Genomic DNA, 16,362 nt, shown 5'->3' with positions numbered 1-16,362 from the left:
TATTGTATTTTCAGTAGAGATGGGGTTTCGCCGTATTGGCCAGGCTGGTCCCGAACTCCTGACCTCAGATGATCTGCCCTCCTCCACCTCCCAAAGTGCTGGGACTATAGGCATCAGCCACAGCGCCAGGCCAAAGATTAAATTAGAATGTAATATAAAAACTAATTAATGGCTGGGCACCATGGCTCATGCCTGTAATCCCAGTACTTTGGGAGGCCAAGGTGGGCAGATTGCCTGAGGTCAGCAGTTCAAGACCAGCCTGGCCAGCATGGTGAAACCCCATCTCTACTAAAAATACAAAAAATAGCTGGGCATGGTGGCGGGTGCCTGGAATCCCAGCTACTGGGGAAGCTGAGGCAGGAGAATCACTTGAACCTGGGAAGCGGAGGTTGCGGTGAGCTGAGATCGCACCATTGCACTTCAGTCTGGACAACAGAGCGAGACTCCATCTCAAAACAAACAAACAAACCCACAACTCATTAAAATCATGGTAAACAGAAACTGAGGTGTACAACGACATGTAAAGGTTTCCCTCCTCATCCCATAAAACCCAATTTCTCACCACAAAACCATCCACTCCTTACACTTGTTGCCTTTCAAATACTTTTAATAAACAACAGGTGGGGAAGGAAAATTCAGAGTAGGAAAGAGGATGGGCATTAAAAGAAAGGGATGCAAAACCCAGGACTGCACTTCATCTACCCGTCAGCATTTCTGCCTGCCTGGCCAGCCTGTCTGCCTGCAAGGCCCTGGCCAATCTCTCCCTGGCTTTCTTCACCCTCCTGGCCTGTCTCCGGATATCTGCACGAGTCACCAATTGGCCCGAGAGGGGCGGTGGGAGCTGACAACCCATTCCTGGGGTTGGCCCCCCTGCCACAGCTGGAAACTGCCCAGCGGTGGGCTCGGGCAGCCTGTGCACACGCTCAGCTCTACCCCTGTCCAGAGATTCACCGGCCATCCCCGGTGCGAGGATACTTAAGACGTTCTCCAATTGCAGTGGACTTGAACCTTCGCCTTGGCTGCTGCAGGGCTGCAGGGCCTGCATTCTCCGGTAGGCGCAGAGTTGCTGTGGCTTCTCCAGGTGCTCCTCCCCTTTTCTGCGTCTGACCTGGTTGTCAGGATGAGACCTGATCCTTGTCACCGGCCTCGGGAAGATGCAGCTGGTGAGTCTCACGGGGAGAGCAGACCTCGCAGCTCGTCTCCGATGGGCCTTGGCCATGTGGATTTCTCGTTTCTTCTGTAAAGCCCAGGGCATCATGTTTCTTTTGAGCTTCCCCTTTCAAAAGAAAAGGTGAAATTTCAACCAAATGGAGGCTGGAGAAGGTCAGCTCTGGGGGGCTTCTCTCAGCTCAGTGGAATCTTCCCACCAGCCTCTCTTTCTGGGGAAATGTGTCTCAAATGGCACCGTACATCCTCAGCACCGGCAGGGTTTCTTAAACTCAGATCTCTGGACCTGAACCCAAGTGAGTCTGGGGTGGACCCTACAGTCTGCATTTCTCCACGTGATGCTGATGCTGCTGGCAGGAGCTCCAGGCATTGACACTGAGTCCTGGGACCTCAACAGGCTGATGCCAGTCAAGGACTAAATGCTCAAGGTCATGTCCCAGGGCCAGTTCCAGACCTTGTCCCTCCTCATCCTCCTCGGAGGTCACCCCTCTCTTCTCTTCCCTGCCACTGTCAGCTACACACATGCTGGTGCCTCCTAACCTATCCCCAACAGGACACCGGGATCCCAGACTTCCCTGTGAACCAAGACCTCACATTTCTCTGTATTTCTTGCTGCTGTGCTTCAGGACACACCATCATTTTCACAGCTCCTTGACCCCCTGGTCTCCAAAGAAATGGTGCCCTCGCCAACCCTTAAATACTCACTGCCACACCCAGATCTCATCTTCACCTGAGCACCTCCTGCTCCTGAAGAAAAACCTCAGAAACACCATGTTCGCTTTCTGTTTCTGATAAGCTCAATTAACTAGAGTTGTACCATGAGGGAATCTTTTGATGACATACTGGGAAAGATGATTAAGTTCTTCCTAAGATTTGAAATCCTTACTTGCTCTAACTCAATTAGAAGACTCTAGTCTCATAAAGCTGTTTCAGATACAGTCTTTATCAGGGCACTTTCTACTTTAAAGCCTTCGTTTCTGTCCTTCCCATTTCACTTCTGTTGTCCTGGCATTAAGATTAACACTACCCCTTTACACGACCTAAGATGTTCCCCTTTGGAGGGAAAATTATTTAGTCCCCTTAGTTACAGGGCACCTATGCGGTGCCAAGCTGTACAGTAGAACCCCTGATCCAGAAGTAAACTTTGTAAGGCACCGTTCTGTTGATTTTCATCTTGGTGAGAAGGAAGACATAATAAACACACTAAAAACAAATTTCTGATAGGATATCAGATATAATTAAGTTCCGTGATGAAGAAGAAGAGAGAGACAGAGAGGGATGGAGGAAGGAGAAACGGAGAAACAGAAAAGAAAGAAATTCACTACAATGAATCGTGACAGTGAGTTTAGGGGACTAACTAACTAATCATGAAATTTAACTGGAGAACTATTTTTTTTAAAGGGACCAAGCAATTTCTGGTTCAAGAACTTTCCAGAGAAGGAGACAATTTGAAGACTGCAAGGCCAAATAATACTTCTTCCCCTTCCTAGTGATGTAGGATTAAAAAAAAAAAAATTCAAAGCTATTATCCCCATATAGTTTCATGGACAAAAATGAGAATACTTTGAATATTATTCAACAAATATTAACACCTAAGGTATAACTTTCCACAACATCTAGTTTTAAGAACAACTCACTGCTAACTGTAAAGATGTTTTACAGAAAGAAAAAGGACACAAATGGACATTCTTGTGGTCAATAAAAATCCCGTACTCACCAGAACAGGTGGTCTTGGAAAAGAGGTGAACGCAGGCTTTCCCATAGCTGTAGAGTTTCTCTTGCTGACCCCACTCCTGAGATGCAGACAGCCCTTGGCTTGCTGGAAAATGCAGCGACTTCTGCATCTGGTTCCCCTTTTTATAGAGAAAGGGAGTGATAATGCAATCAGTGGATAATCCACAAGGAACGCCCTGTCTCCACCCATTGGATTTGAGGCATTTCTAAATCTTTATACAGAAACCAATGTGTCACCTACACAGAGTGTTAGTAGATAAAGAATTTAATACGTGTGTGCATGTGGCGGGGTGGTATTTGCAGTTAATATCAGCATTTTAGATATGTTTCCTTTTTCTCCCAGTCTTCCAAACATCTCTGAATACTTTCTATAGAAATAGAAATGGAATTGTCTATGTACATAAATGTTCATGTAATATTTGATGTAATAACAAAAACTAAAGACCATTTAAATGTTCTTCAAGAAAAGAAAGCCCAAAACGTTTATTCACAATCCTATAGAATATGTCACACAGTTGTTGCAAATAAATTACTACTTTGGCTGGGCGAGATGGCTCACGCCTTTAATCCCAGCACTTTGGGAGACTGAGGCAGGTAGATCACCTGAGGACAGGAGTTCAAGACCAGCTTGGCCAACATAGTGAAACCCCGTTTCTACTAAAAAGACAAAAATTACTCGGGCGTGGTGGCACACGCCTGTAATCCCAGCTACTCGGGAGGCTGAAGCAGGAGAATCGCTTGAAACTGGGAGGGAAAGGTCGCAGTGAGCCGAGATCACACCACTGCAGTTCAGCATGGACGATAGAGTGAGACTCCATCTCAAAAAAAAAAAATTCTATTTTGTGCATTTACATTTAATATAATTACCAGTACATTTGAAATTGTTTCAATCGTCTCATTTTTCCTAGGTTTTGACTTAACCGATTAATGAATGTTCCTTTTGCCTTTACTTGGCTGACTTTGAATTAAATATGTTTATTATTTTATTGTTCTCTCTATGAACTTGCTACTTACAGCCATACAAATCTGTGTAGTTATGCTAATAATTAAATCATATACTCTGACACAATTACTTACTTGAACCCCTCCCACAAAATGCTAATACTTTAGAACACTTTTAATTCTCTTTTTAGCTTTTTCTGACTTTTGTATTACCATTGTCATGCATATTAATTCTACGTAAAGCAATATGCGCTAATACTTACCTACAGATTATCTTGTCTGTTCATATTTATTCTTTCTGCATTTCTGGCATTCAATCTGGGATTATTTCCCTGTGGACTTGAGAATTCATTCTAGTATTTTCTTTTCTAATTCAATGCTGCTAACAACTAATTGTTTTCCTTTACACCTTTATTTAGGCATCTTTATTTGGGGGCAATATTGCTGTTGGGTATAGGTGTCTGGCTTGACAAATTTCTTTTAGCATGTTAGAAACGGTGCTCCACTGATGTCTATCTCATTTTATGTGTGTTGAGATGTCAGCTGTCAGGCTTTTCCTTGCTTCTTTGGTTTCCGCATTCTCTAAACTCTTTCTCGTTGTCATTGGTTTGTAGGCCACAGTGTAGCTCATTATTGCTTCCTGTGTATTTCCTTTGCCTAGAGGGTGTGGGGTTAATTGCATCTGTGGCTTGATGTCTTTCATCAGTTTGGAAGGTGCATGTGTATCCTTCACTTCTGATATCCATTCTTCTCCAAGTTCTCTCTACTCTTCTTTTAATCACATCCCACTTGTCTCTGAATTTTCCAGCATTGTTCATTTTGTGCTTTGGTGGAAATATTTGCTCTTGAACTCTCTTCCACTTTGCTAATCTACGTTTTTTCTAGGTTCAATCTCATTTTAATTTCTTTTCCTTTTTTTCTTCCTTTCCTTTCCTATCCTTTTCCTTCCTTCCTTCCTTCCTTCCTTCCTTCCTTCCTTCCTTCCTTCCTTCCTTTGCTTCTTTCTTTCTTTCGTTTCTCTTGAGACAGGGTCTCACTCTGTCACCCGGGCTGAATAGCAGTGGTATGATCTTGGCTCACTGCAACCTCCGCCTCCCAGGTTCAAGCAATTCTCCTGCTTCAGCCTCCCAAGTAGCTAGGACTACAGGCACACGCCATCACACCCAGCTTATTTTTGTATTTTTTGTAGAGACAGGGTTTTGCCATGTTGGCCAGGGTGGTCTTGAACTCCTGACCTCAAGTGACTCACCTGCCTTGGCCTCTCAAAGTGATAGGATTACAGGTGTGAGCCACCGTGCCTGGCCTAATTTCTTATATTCTTAGTTTCAGTCCTAAATATAAAGCACAGTAAATAGCTTTAATTAAAAACTAGGTGGAAGAACAGCTTCACAGTCAATGAGGAGACAGTATTTCTTCTTGATACAATAAAACTCTAAATAGAAAGGAGAAAATTCAAATGTGAACCAATGAAGATGCATTAAGAGCAACTATTCATTAAAATACATCAGTAAGAGAGAAAGGGCGGAAAATGAGAGTGGGGGAAGAGGTTTTGATTCTGTACCCCCAGGAAAATGCATCAAGGCCAGAGTATATAACGAATAATGTCAAACAAACAGAGAAAAATAATGAAAACACACTTGAAACTGGGTGAAAGACTTGAATGAATCCTACACAAAAGAATATAAACAAGTGACCGTAAAAAATTATTATTATTATTGTTATTGTTATTTTGAGGTGGAGTCTTGCTCTGTCACCCAGGCTGGAGTGCAGTGGCATGATCTTGGCTCACTGCAACCTCTGCCTTCCGGGTTCAAGCGACTCTCCTGCCTCAGCCTCCTGAGTAGATGGGATTACAGGCTCCAACCACCACATCCAGCTAATTTTTGTATTTTGAGTAGAAACTGGGTTTTTACCATGCTGCCCAGGCTGGTCTTGAACTCCGACCTCAAGTGATCCACCCGCCTTGGCCTCCCAAAGTGCTGAGATTACAGGCATGAGCCACCGCGCCCAGCCTAAATGACCAGCAAAATTTGAACAAATGTGTACCCCCCTTTAGCTTCAGGGAGATGCTAAAAAAAATAAAAATTACAATGAGATACTATTATTATACAGACATCAGCTTAGCTAAAGGGAAAAACACAGAAACACCAAGTAAGTGCTGACTAGACTATGGAGGGACCAGTCTTTCCTGTAAGGATTGTGGGAGTTTAAATTGGAATAACCACTTTGGAAAACTATATGGAAACATCTATTAAAGCTGTACAGGGCCAGGTACGGTGGTTTACGCCTGTAATCCCGGCATTTTGGGAGGCAGAGGTGGGAGGATCGCTTGAGCTCAGTAGTCTGACAACAAGGAAGACTTTATCTCTACAAAAAATAAAAAATAAATATTGTCAGGCATGGTGATGTATGCCTGTAGTCCAAACTACTTAGGAGGCTGAAGTGGGAGGATCACTTGAGCCCAGGAGATCAAGGCTGTAGTGAGTTATGACTGAGCTACTGCACTCCAGCCTGGGTGACACAGCAAGACCCTGTCTCAAAAACAAAAGCTGTAGGCTGGGCACAATGGCTCACGCCTGTAATCCCAGCACTTTAGGAGGCTGAGGTGCGTGGATTACTTGAGGTCAGGAGTTCAAGACCAGCCTGGATAGCATAGTGAAACCTCGTCTCTACTAAAAATACAAAAAAAGGAGCCAGGCGTGCTGGTGCAGGCCTGTAGTCCCAGCTACTGAGGAGGCTGAGGCAGGAGAATCGCTTGAACCCAGGAGGTGGAGGTTGAAGTGAGCCAAGATTGTGCCACTGCACTCCAGCCTGGGCAACAGATCGATACTCTGTCTCAAAGAAACAAACAAATAAACCCCAAAAACTGTACATACGTCTACCCTCTTCCCTTGCACACAGCATTTATCTCAACATTGTGCGTGTGTGCCCACTAATTTCATGTTCTGAGGGGCACAGAGCCTGCAGTCATCATAGCTCTTGTCAGAAACCAACCAATGAACAGCAGGAGAATGAATAAATACTGGGGCATCTGCACCCAGCGGATCACCTCACAGCAATCAGAACTCACAAATGACTATCAGCACATCCTTAACCTTTGATCTCTCAAAGCTGAGGTTAATCCACACCCAAGACAGTCCATACAATGTGGTTCCCTAGACATGAAACAAAAACCAGTCAAACTAATCCTAGGTGCTGTTACAACAGAGGGTGCCCTTGTGGGAGGCAGGACAGGGTGGCAGGAAAAGGCAACTGGGGATGAATCCGCTATTCTGTTGGTTGATTTCAGTGCTGTGCACATGAGTGTGTTCAGTTTGTGAAAGTTCATGAACACGTATGTGTTTGATTTTTTGCACTTTGCTCTTTGTAAGTTCTATGCCAATAACAATTGAGGAAAAGAGACTGAGATACCAACTCCTGCTTAAGGCCAATCTGTAACAAACTTCCACCCCATAAAAGCAACCTCAGGAATACCGCCTTGTATACTGGAATTTGCCGAAAGAGTAGATCTCAGCTACTCTTTGTATACACACATACACAAAGGTAATTATGTCAGGAGACAGATATGTTCCTTTGCTTCATTGTAATAATAATTTCGCTACATATATGTGTATCAAAACATTATGTATGCCTTACATATATACAATTAAAAACAAAACATGGCCAGGTGCAGTGGCTCCTGCCTCTAATCGCAGCACTTTGAGAGGCCAAGGCAGGCGGATCACTTGAGGCCAGGAGTTCGAGACCAGCCTGGCCAACGTGATGAAACCCCGTCTCTACTAAAATACAAAAATAAGCCAGGCATGGTGGTGCACACCTGTAGTCCCAGCTACTTGGGGGGCTGAGGTACACGAATGCCTTGAACCCGGGAGGTGGAGGTTGCAGTGATCTGAGATCATGCCACTGCACTCCAGCCTGTGTGACAAGTGAGAGAGACTTTGTCTCAAAAGAAACAAACAAATCAACATGCAACACTTAATAAATAAACAGACAAAAAAAAAATACATACAATCTCGGCAGCCTTGGTCTCTGCAGGGACTACTCAAGTTTTTTTTAAATGATTTTTCATGATATTTTCCTTGTATAAATCTTCCTGGTTTGATCTTTGGGGATGCAGACAGACGCTGGCGAGTTTGCCAATTTGGACCTGGGACTAGGAAGTTTAAGACACAATTAGGGCTGGGCACAGTGGCTCACGCCTGTAATTTCAGCACTTTGGGAGGCCAAGGTGGGAGGAGCACGAGGTCAGGAGATCGAGATCATTCTGGCTAACACGGTGAAACCCCATCTCTGCTAAAAAATACGAAAAAAAAAATAGCTGGGTGGGGTCGCGGAGGCCTGTAGTCCCAGCTACTCAGGAGGCTGAGGCAGGAGAATGGCATGAACCCAGGAGATGGAGCTTGCAGTGAGCCGAGATTGTGCCACTGCACTCCAGCCTGGGTGACAGCGAGACCCCGTCCCCCTAAAAGAGAATAAAAGACACAATTAGCTTACATATTTTATCACATAGGGCAATTTCAAGGTACTGAAGCCTCCCTCAGCACCTCAGCAAACTATTATACAGATACAAATGATCCTGCCTGGGATCCAGACACCAATCCTTTTAAATTTTACTGTGATGTGCTGCAAAACCTGAGACACCCTGAAATGACAGAAATGTCCTCTTCTTGACTTACAATTGAAGGACTTGGAGTTCTTTTTTTTTTTTTGAGATAGAGACTGCCTCTGTCACCCAGGCTGTAGTGCCGTGGCATGATCTCAGCTCACTGCAAATTCCACCTCCTGGATTCAAGCAATTCTGCTGCCTCAGCCTCTCAAGTCACTGTTATTACAGGTGCCCGCCACCAAGCCTAGCTAAATTTTGTATTTTATTTATTTATTTTTTGAAACAGAGTCTCACTCTGTCAGGCAGGCTGGAGTGCAGTGGTGCGATCTCGGCTCACTACAACCTCTGCCTCCCGGGTTCAAGCAATTCTCCTGCCTCAGCCTCCTGAGTACCTGGGATTACAGGCGCCCACCACCACGCCCAGCTAATTTTTGTATTTTTAGTAGAGATGAGGTTTCACCATGTTGGCTGGGCTGCTCTTGAACTCCTGGCCTCAAGTGATCCCCCCACCTTGGCCTCCCAAAGTGCTGGGATTACAGGAGTGAGCCACCGCGCCCAGCCTAATTTTTGTATTTTTAGTAGAGATGGGGTTTCACCAACTCGGCCAGGCTGGTCGCAAACGCCTGATCTCAAATGATCTGTCCACCTCGGCCTCCAAAAGTGCTGGGGTAACAGACGTAAACCACTCTGCCTGGGCAGGACTTGGGGTTCTTAAAAATAATAATAACAATAAATTCTGTTGGGTGTGGGCGACAAGCCACCCAGGTGCTAAGGCAAGAGATCGAGGGCACGAGCTGTTGCAGTATAATAAAATACATAAAATAAGAATAGTTATACTAGATATAGATCATACATATGATTATGTATGAATATCATTAATCATTGGTTTGTAGCAATTACTCTTTTTTTTTTTTTTTGAGACGGAGTCTCGCTCTGTCGCCCAGGCTGGAGTGCAGTGGCGGGATCTCAGCTCACTGCAAGCTCCGCCTCCCGGGTTCACGCCATTCTCCTGCCTCAGCCTCCCGAGCAGCTGGGACTACAGGCACCGCCACCTCGCCCGACTAGTTTTTTGTATTTTTTAGTAGAGACGGGGTTTCACCGTGTTAGCCAGGATGGTCTCGATCTCCTGACCTCGTGATCCGCCCGTCTCGGCCTCCCAAAGTGCTGGGATTACAGGCTTGAGCCACCGCGCCGGGACTAGCAATTACTCTTTACTCCAATATTATCATAATCCTCGCTCTATAATCATAACCTAGGAAAAACCAGGCCATACAGAGATAGGGGCTGAGGGGACATAGTGAGAAGTGATCAGAAGACAGGAGTGTGAGCCTTCTGTCATGCTCGGGCAGGGCCACCAGAGGGCTCCTTGGTCTAGTGGTAATGCCTGCGTCTAGGAAGATGCCCGTTGCCAAGCGGACCGTGGTCTAGCAGTAGCGTCAGTGTCAAGGAAAAGCACCCGCTACTTAGCAGGCAGGGACGACAGGGAAAGGGAGTCCCCCTTTCCCCAGAGGAGTTCAGAGAAGACTCTACTCCTCCACCTTTTGTGGAGGGCCTGACATCAGTCAGGCCTGCCCGAAGGTTATCCGGAGACCCAACCGTCTCCCTGTGATGCTGTGCTTCAGTGGTCATGCTCCTAGTCCGCCTTCATGTTCCATGCTGTACACCTGGCTCTGCCTTTTAGATAACAGTAGCAAATTAGTGAAAGTATTAAAAGTCTCTGATATGCAGAAATAATGGCGTAAGCTGTGTCTCTCTCTCTCTCCTCTCTTTCTCTCTGCCTTGGCTGCCAGGCAGGGAAGGGCCCCCTGTCCAGTGGACACGTGACCCACGTGATCTTACCTATCATTGGAGATGGCTCACACTGCTTACCCTGCCCCTTTGTCTTGTATCCAATAAATATCAGCGCAGCCTGGCATTCGGGGCCACTACCGGTCTCCGCGTCTTGGTGGTAGTGGTCCCCTGGGCCCAGCTGTCTTTTATCTCTTTGTCCTGTGTCTTTATTTCTACAATCTCTTGTCTCCACACACAGGGAGAAAAACCCACCAACCCTGTGGGGCTGGACCCTACGTTTGGGAGGCTGAGGTGGGCAGATCACTCGAGGTCAGGACAAGACCAGCCTGGCCAACATGATGAAAACCTGACTCTACTAAGAATACAAATATTAGCTGGGTGTGGCTGGGCATGGTGGCTCATGCCTGTAATCCTAGCACTTTGGGAGGCTGAGGTGGGCAGATCACCTGAGGTTGGGAGTTCAAGACCAGCCTGGCCGACATGGTGATACCGCGTCTGTACTAAAAAAAATATACAAAAATAGCCAGGTGTGGTGGCGGGGGCCTGTAATCCCAGCTACTTGGAACTTGGGAGGCTGAGGCAGGAGAATCGCTTGAACCTGGGAGGTGGAGGTTGAGGTGAGCTGAGATCACATCATTACACTCCAGCCTGGGCAACAGAGTGAGACTCTGTCTCCAAGAAAAAAAAAAAAGAAAAAAAAATTAGTTGGGTGTGGTGTCTCAGGCCTGTAATATCTGCTACTTGGGAGGCTGAGGCAGGAGAATAGCTTAAACCTGGGAGGTGGAGCTTGCAGTGACCTTAGAGCGTGCCACTGCACTCCAGCCTGGGCAACAGAGGCAGAAGGCAATAGAGGGAGACTCTGTCTCAATAAATAAATAAATAAATTAATTAATTCTGATTTCCTGGTCCCTCCCATAGGCATCCCGAGACATTGGTCTGGAAGGTGCCCAGGTGTGTTTTCTGCAAACCAAGGTTCAGAACCACAGACTCCAAACCCAGGGAAGTGGTGTGTCATCCCTGGCTGTCCTTTTGGCCTTTGGGGGATTGTAAAATTCCTGTACCCCAGGCTGCATCCAACATCAGTGGAATACAAATGTATAGGGGTGGGTGCTGCCATTAGTTTTTCAAACTCTCCAGGAGATTCCAATGTACATCCAGGTTGGGATACATTTAAACTCTCACTAGCTATACATGAATGGTACGATTGCTCCATAGCCTTGTCTGCACTTGGCATTGCTGTTTTTTCATTTTAGCCAAACAGAAGTGTATATGAATATCACATTGTGATTTTTCATCAGCATTTATCTGAAGCCAAACAGAATTTGGACATGCGTTCAGGATTTTATTGACCGTTTATTTATTCTGTCTTCAGTAGTGCCTACTGAAGTTTTTCACCCATTTTGTATGTACATCTTTTATATATTTTTTTCATTTGATGGACATCTTTCTATTCTGTATTCTGGCTTGATGTACTTTACTGGATGCATGTCATGCAAATATATTTTCCAATATGATTTTCCAACACCCATTTCTCACTGCATTTTGATTAATGGGAGATCTTTCTTTTTTCTGTGTGTGTGTGTGTGTGTGTGTGTGTGTTTTTAGATGGAGTCTCTGTCGCCCAGGCTGGAGTGCAGATATTGTATCTGTATGTTGGAGTTTGCTGGGGGAGGCATCAGTACGTTGAAATAGCCACAATGTGATAAATATGTAAGCTAATTGTGTCTTAAACTTCCTAGCCAGCTTCTGTCTGCCTCCCCAAAGATCAAACCAGGAAGATTTATACAAGGAAAAGATCATGAAAAATAATAAGAACAAAACTAAGTAGTAACCACATAGACCAAGACTGTTGAGATTGTATTTCTTTTTTATTAGGTCTGTTTATTTATTAGGTGTTTTTCTTTTTTCTTTTCTTTTCTTTCTTTTTTTTTGTTGAGATGGAGTCTCACTCTGTCACCCAGGCTGGAGTGCAGTGGTGCAATCTCAGCTCACTGCAACCTCCACCTCCCAGGTTCACACCATTCTCCTGCCTCAGCCTCCCGAGTAGCTGGGATTACAGGTGCCCGTCACCACGCCCAATCAATTTTTGTATTTTTTGTAGAGACAAGGTTTCACCATGTTGGCCAGGCTGGTCTCAAACTCCCGACCTCAGGTGATCTGCTCACCTTGACCTCTTGGGATTACAGGTGTGAGCCACCGTGTCCAGCTTGAGTAATGGGAGCTCTTACTAAGTCTTTTTAATCTTAATATAATTTAATGGGATCCAAGTTATACTTTTCTCCTTGCCATTTTGAGTTTTATTGTATTGAAAGGAAAGTTTGTCTCTCATTCAGTGTGGAGTTGCTTTTCAACCTATTATTTAATTAAAGCTATTTATTGTGTCTTATAGTTAGAACAGCAATTAAGAATGTAAGAAATTGGCTGGATGAGGCAGCTCACACCTGTAATCCCAGCACTTTGGGAAGCTGAGGAAGGAGGATCACTTGAGCCTAGAAATTTGAGATGAGCCTGGGCAACATGGCAAGACCCTGTCTCTACAAAAAATACAAAAATTAGCTGGGTGGAGCGGCATGCACCTGTGGTCCCAGCTGCTTGGGAGGCTGAGGAGAGAGGATTTCCTGAGCCCAGAAGATCGAGGCTGCAGTGAGCGATGATCGAGCCACTGCACTGCAGCCTGGGTGACACTGTCTCAAAGACCTTATCTCAGAAAACAAACAACAACAAAAAAGGAAGACATTAAGATGAAATTGAACCTAGCAAAAGTCTAGATTACTAAAGTGAAAGACAGTTCAAAAGCAGGTATCCCAACCAAAGCACAGGGTAAGCAACATTGGAAAGTTGTTGGGCATTTTTTTCTGAATGAACATTTAAATGGTCTTTAATTTTTGTTATTAAATCAAATAGTGCATGAAAATTTATGTACATGGACAATTCCAGTCTTGTTTTTTTTTGTTTTTTTTTTTTTTGAGACAGAGTTTCGCTTTTGTCTCCCAGGCTGGAGTGCAATGGTGCGATCTCGGCTCGCTGCAACCTCTGCCTCCCAGGTTCAAGCGATTCTCCTGCCTCAGCCTCCCGAGTAGCTGGGATGACAGGCATGCACCAGCACACCTGGCTAATTTTGTATTTTTAGTAGAGAAGGGGTTTCTCCATGTTGAGGCTGGTCTCGAACTCCTGACCTCAGGTGATCCGCCCGCCTCAGCCTCCCAAAGTGTTGGGATTACAGGCGTGAGCCACCACACCCAGCCAACAGTTCCATTCTTACTTCCATAGAATGCTTTCAGAGATATTTGAAAGAAGGGGAGGAAAAGGAAACATATCTAAAATGCTGATATTAATTGCAAATACCACCCCGCCACACACACATATTAAATTCTTTTTCTACTAACACTCTGTGTCGGTAACACCACATTGGTTTCTGTATAAAGATTTAGAAATGCCTCAAATCCAGTGGGTGGAGACAGGGCGTTCCTTGTGGATTATCCACTGATTGGGTTATCACTCCCTTTCTCTATAAAAGAGGAGCCAGATGCAGAAGTCGCTGCATTTTCCAGCAAGCCAAGGGCTGTCTGCATCTCAGGAGTGGGGTCAGCAAGAGAAACTCTACAGCTATGGGAAAGCCTGCGTTCACCTCTTTTCCAAGACCACCTGTTCTGGTGAGTACAGGATTTTTATCGACCACAAGAATGTCCATTTGTGTCCTTTTTCTTTCTGTAAAACATCTTTACAGTTAGCAGTGAGTTGTTCTTAAAACTAGATGTTGTGGAAAGTTATACCTTAGGTGTTAATATCTGTTGAATAATATTCAAAGTCTTCTCATTTTTGCCCATGAAACTATATGGGGATAATAGCTTCGATTCCATCAGAAATTTGTTTTTAGTGTGTTTATTACGTCTTCCTTCTCACCAAGATGAAAATCAACAGAACGGTGATTTATGAAGTTTACTTCTGGATCAGGGGTTCTACTGTACAGCTTGGCACATCACAGGTGCCCTGCAACTAAGGGGACTAAATAATTTTCCCTCCAAAGGGGAACATCTTAGGTCGTGTAAAGGGGTAGTGTTAATCTTAATGCCAGGACAACAGAAGTGAAACGAGAAGGACAGAAACGAAGGCTTCAAAGTAGAAAGTGCCCTGATAAAGACTGTATCTGAAACAGCTTTATGAGACTAGAGTCTTCTAATTGAGTTAGAGCAAGTAAGGATTTCAAATCTTAGGAAGAACTTAATCATCTTTCCCAGTATGTCATCAAAAGATTCCCTCATGGTACAACTCTAGTTAATTGAGCTTATCAGAAACAGAAAGCGAACATGGTGTTTCTGAGGTTTTTCTTCAGGAGCAGGAGGTGCTCAGGTGAAGATGAGATCTGGGTGTGGCAGTGAGTATTTAAGGGTTGGCGAGGGCACCATTTCTTTGGAGACCAGGGAGTCAAGGAGCTGTGAAAATGATGGTGTGTCCTGAAGCACAGCAGCAAGAAATACAGAGAAATGTGAGGTCTTGGTTCACAGGGAAGTCTGGGATCCCGGTGTCCTGTTGGGGATAGGTTAGGAGGCACCAGCATGTGTGTAGCTGACAGTGGCAGGGAAGAGAAGAGAGGGGTGTCCTCCGAGGAGGATGAGGAGGGACAAGGTCTGGAACTGGCCCTGGGTCATGACCTTGAGCATTTAGTCCTTGACTGGCATCAGCCTGTTGAGGTCCCAGGACTCAGTGTCAATGCCTGGAGCTCCTGCCAGCAGCATCAGCATCACACGGAGAAATGCAGACTGTAGGGTCCACCCCAGACTCACTTGGGTTCAGGTCCAGAGATCTGAGTTTAACAAACCCTGCAGGTGCTGAGGATGTACGGTGCCATTTGAGACACATTTCCCCAGAAAGAGAGGCTGGTGGGAAGATTCCACTGAGCTGAGAGAAGCCCCCCAGAGCTGACCTTCTCCAGCCTCCATTTGGTTGAAATTTCACCTTTTCTTTTCTTTTGAAAGGGGAAGCTCAAAAGAAACATGATGCCCTGGGCTTTACAGAAGAAACGAGAAATCCACATGGCCAAGGCCCATCGGAGACGGGCTGCGAGGTCTGCTCTCCCCGTGAGACTCACCAGCTGCATCTTCCCGAGGTCGGTGACAAGGATCAGGTCTCATCCTGACAACCAGGTCAGACGCAGAAAAGGGGAGGAGCACCTGGAGAAGCCACAGCAAGTCTGCGCCTACCTGAGAATGCAGGCCCTGCAGCCCTGCAGCAGCCAAGGCGAAGGTTCAAGTCCACTGCAATTGGAGAACGTCTTAAGTATCCTCGCACCGGGGATGGCCGGTGAATCTCTGGACAGGGCTGGAGCTGAGCATGTGCACAGGCTGCCCGAGCCCACCGCTGGGCAGTTTCCAGCTGTGGCAGGGGGACCAACCCCAGGAGTGGGTTGTCAGCTCCCACCGCCCCTCTTGGGCCAATTGGTGACTCGTGCAGATATCCGGAGACAGACCAGGAGGGTGAAGAAAGCCAGGGAGAGATTGGCCAGGGCCTTGCAGGCAGACAGGCTGGCCAGGCAGGCAGAAATGCTGACAGGTGGATGAACTGCAGGAGGAGTGGGCGCTGAGAAGCTGTTGGGGGTGTGGCCCCAGAGTTGGATGCTAGTCCTCTTTCCTACTCTCAATTGTTACACTTTGTACTTCCCCACCTGTTCTTTATTAAAAGCATTTGAAAGGCAACAAGTGTAAGGAGTGGATGGTTTTGTGGTGAGAAACTGGGTTTCGTGAGGCAAAGAGGGAGACCTTTACATGTACACCTCAATGTCTGTTTACCGTGATTTTAATTAGGTTTTCTTTTCTTTCTCTTTCTTTCTCTCTTTATTTATTTTTTGGTTTCAGACAGTTTCCCTCTTGTTGCCCAGGCTGGAGTACAATGGCGCGATCTCGGCTCACCACAACCCCTGCCTCCCGGGTTTAAGCAATTCTCCTGCCTCAGCCTCCCGAGTAGCTGGGATTACAGGCATGCACCACCACGCCCAGCTAATTTTGTATTTTTAGTAGAGACAGGGGTTTCACCATGTTGGTCAGGCTGGTCTCAAACTCCCAACCTCAGGTAATCCACCCGCCTCGGCCTCCCAAAGTGCTGGGATTACAGGCATGAGCCACCAC

The 16,362-nt window shown here is 45.7% G+C and overlaps 2 protein-coding genes across 2 annotated transcripts; one reads left to right on the top strand and one right to left on the bottom strand.

Moving 5' to 3' along the window:
• Positions 1 to 587: 587 nt before the first annotated feature.
• LOC102136431 (putative methyl-CpG-binding domain protein 3-like 5) lies at positions 588 to 2,999 on the bottom strand. The gene is made up of 2 exons (XM_005587732.4): positions 2,885 to 2,999; positions 588 to 1,276 (listed from the first exon to the last, which is right to left on the bottom strand). The coding sequence occupies exons 1-2, from the start codon at positions 2,927 to 2,929 to the stop codon at positions 695 to 697; spliced, it is 627 nt and encodes a 208-aa protein (XP_005587789.3). The 5' UTR covers positions 2,930 to 2,999; the 3' UTR covers positions 588 to 694.
• Positions 3,000 to 13,848: 10,849 nt separating this feature from the next.
• LOC102136029 (putative methyl-CpG-binding domain protein 3-like 5) lies at positions 13,849 to 15,798 on the top strand. Its single transcript, XM_005587731.4, has 2 exons — positions 13,849 to 13,893; positions 15,217 to 15,798. The coding sequence occupies exons 1-2, from the start codon at positions 13,849 to 13,851 to the stop codon at positions 15,796 to 15,798; spliced, it is 627 nt and encodes a 208-aa protein (XP_005587788.3).
• Positions 15,799 to 16,362: the final 564 nt, after the last annotated feature.

Source organism: Macaca fascicularis, chromosome 19 (assembly GCF_037993035.2).
Source record: "Macaca fascicularis isolate 582-1 chromosome 19, T2T-MFA8v1.1".
Lineage (NCBI taxonomy): Eukaryota > Metazoa > Chordata > Mammalia > Primates > Cercopithecidae > Macaca > Macaca fascicularis.
The sequence above is the reverse complement of the archived record's forward strand: the minus strand, read 5'-3'. Positions and strand labels throughout refer to the sequence as shown.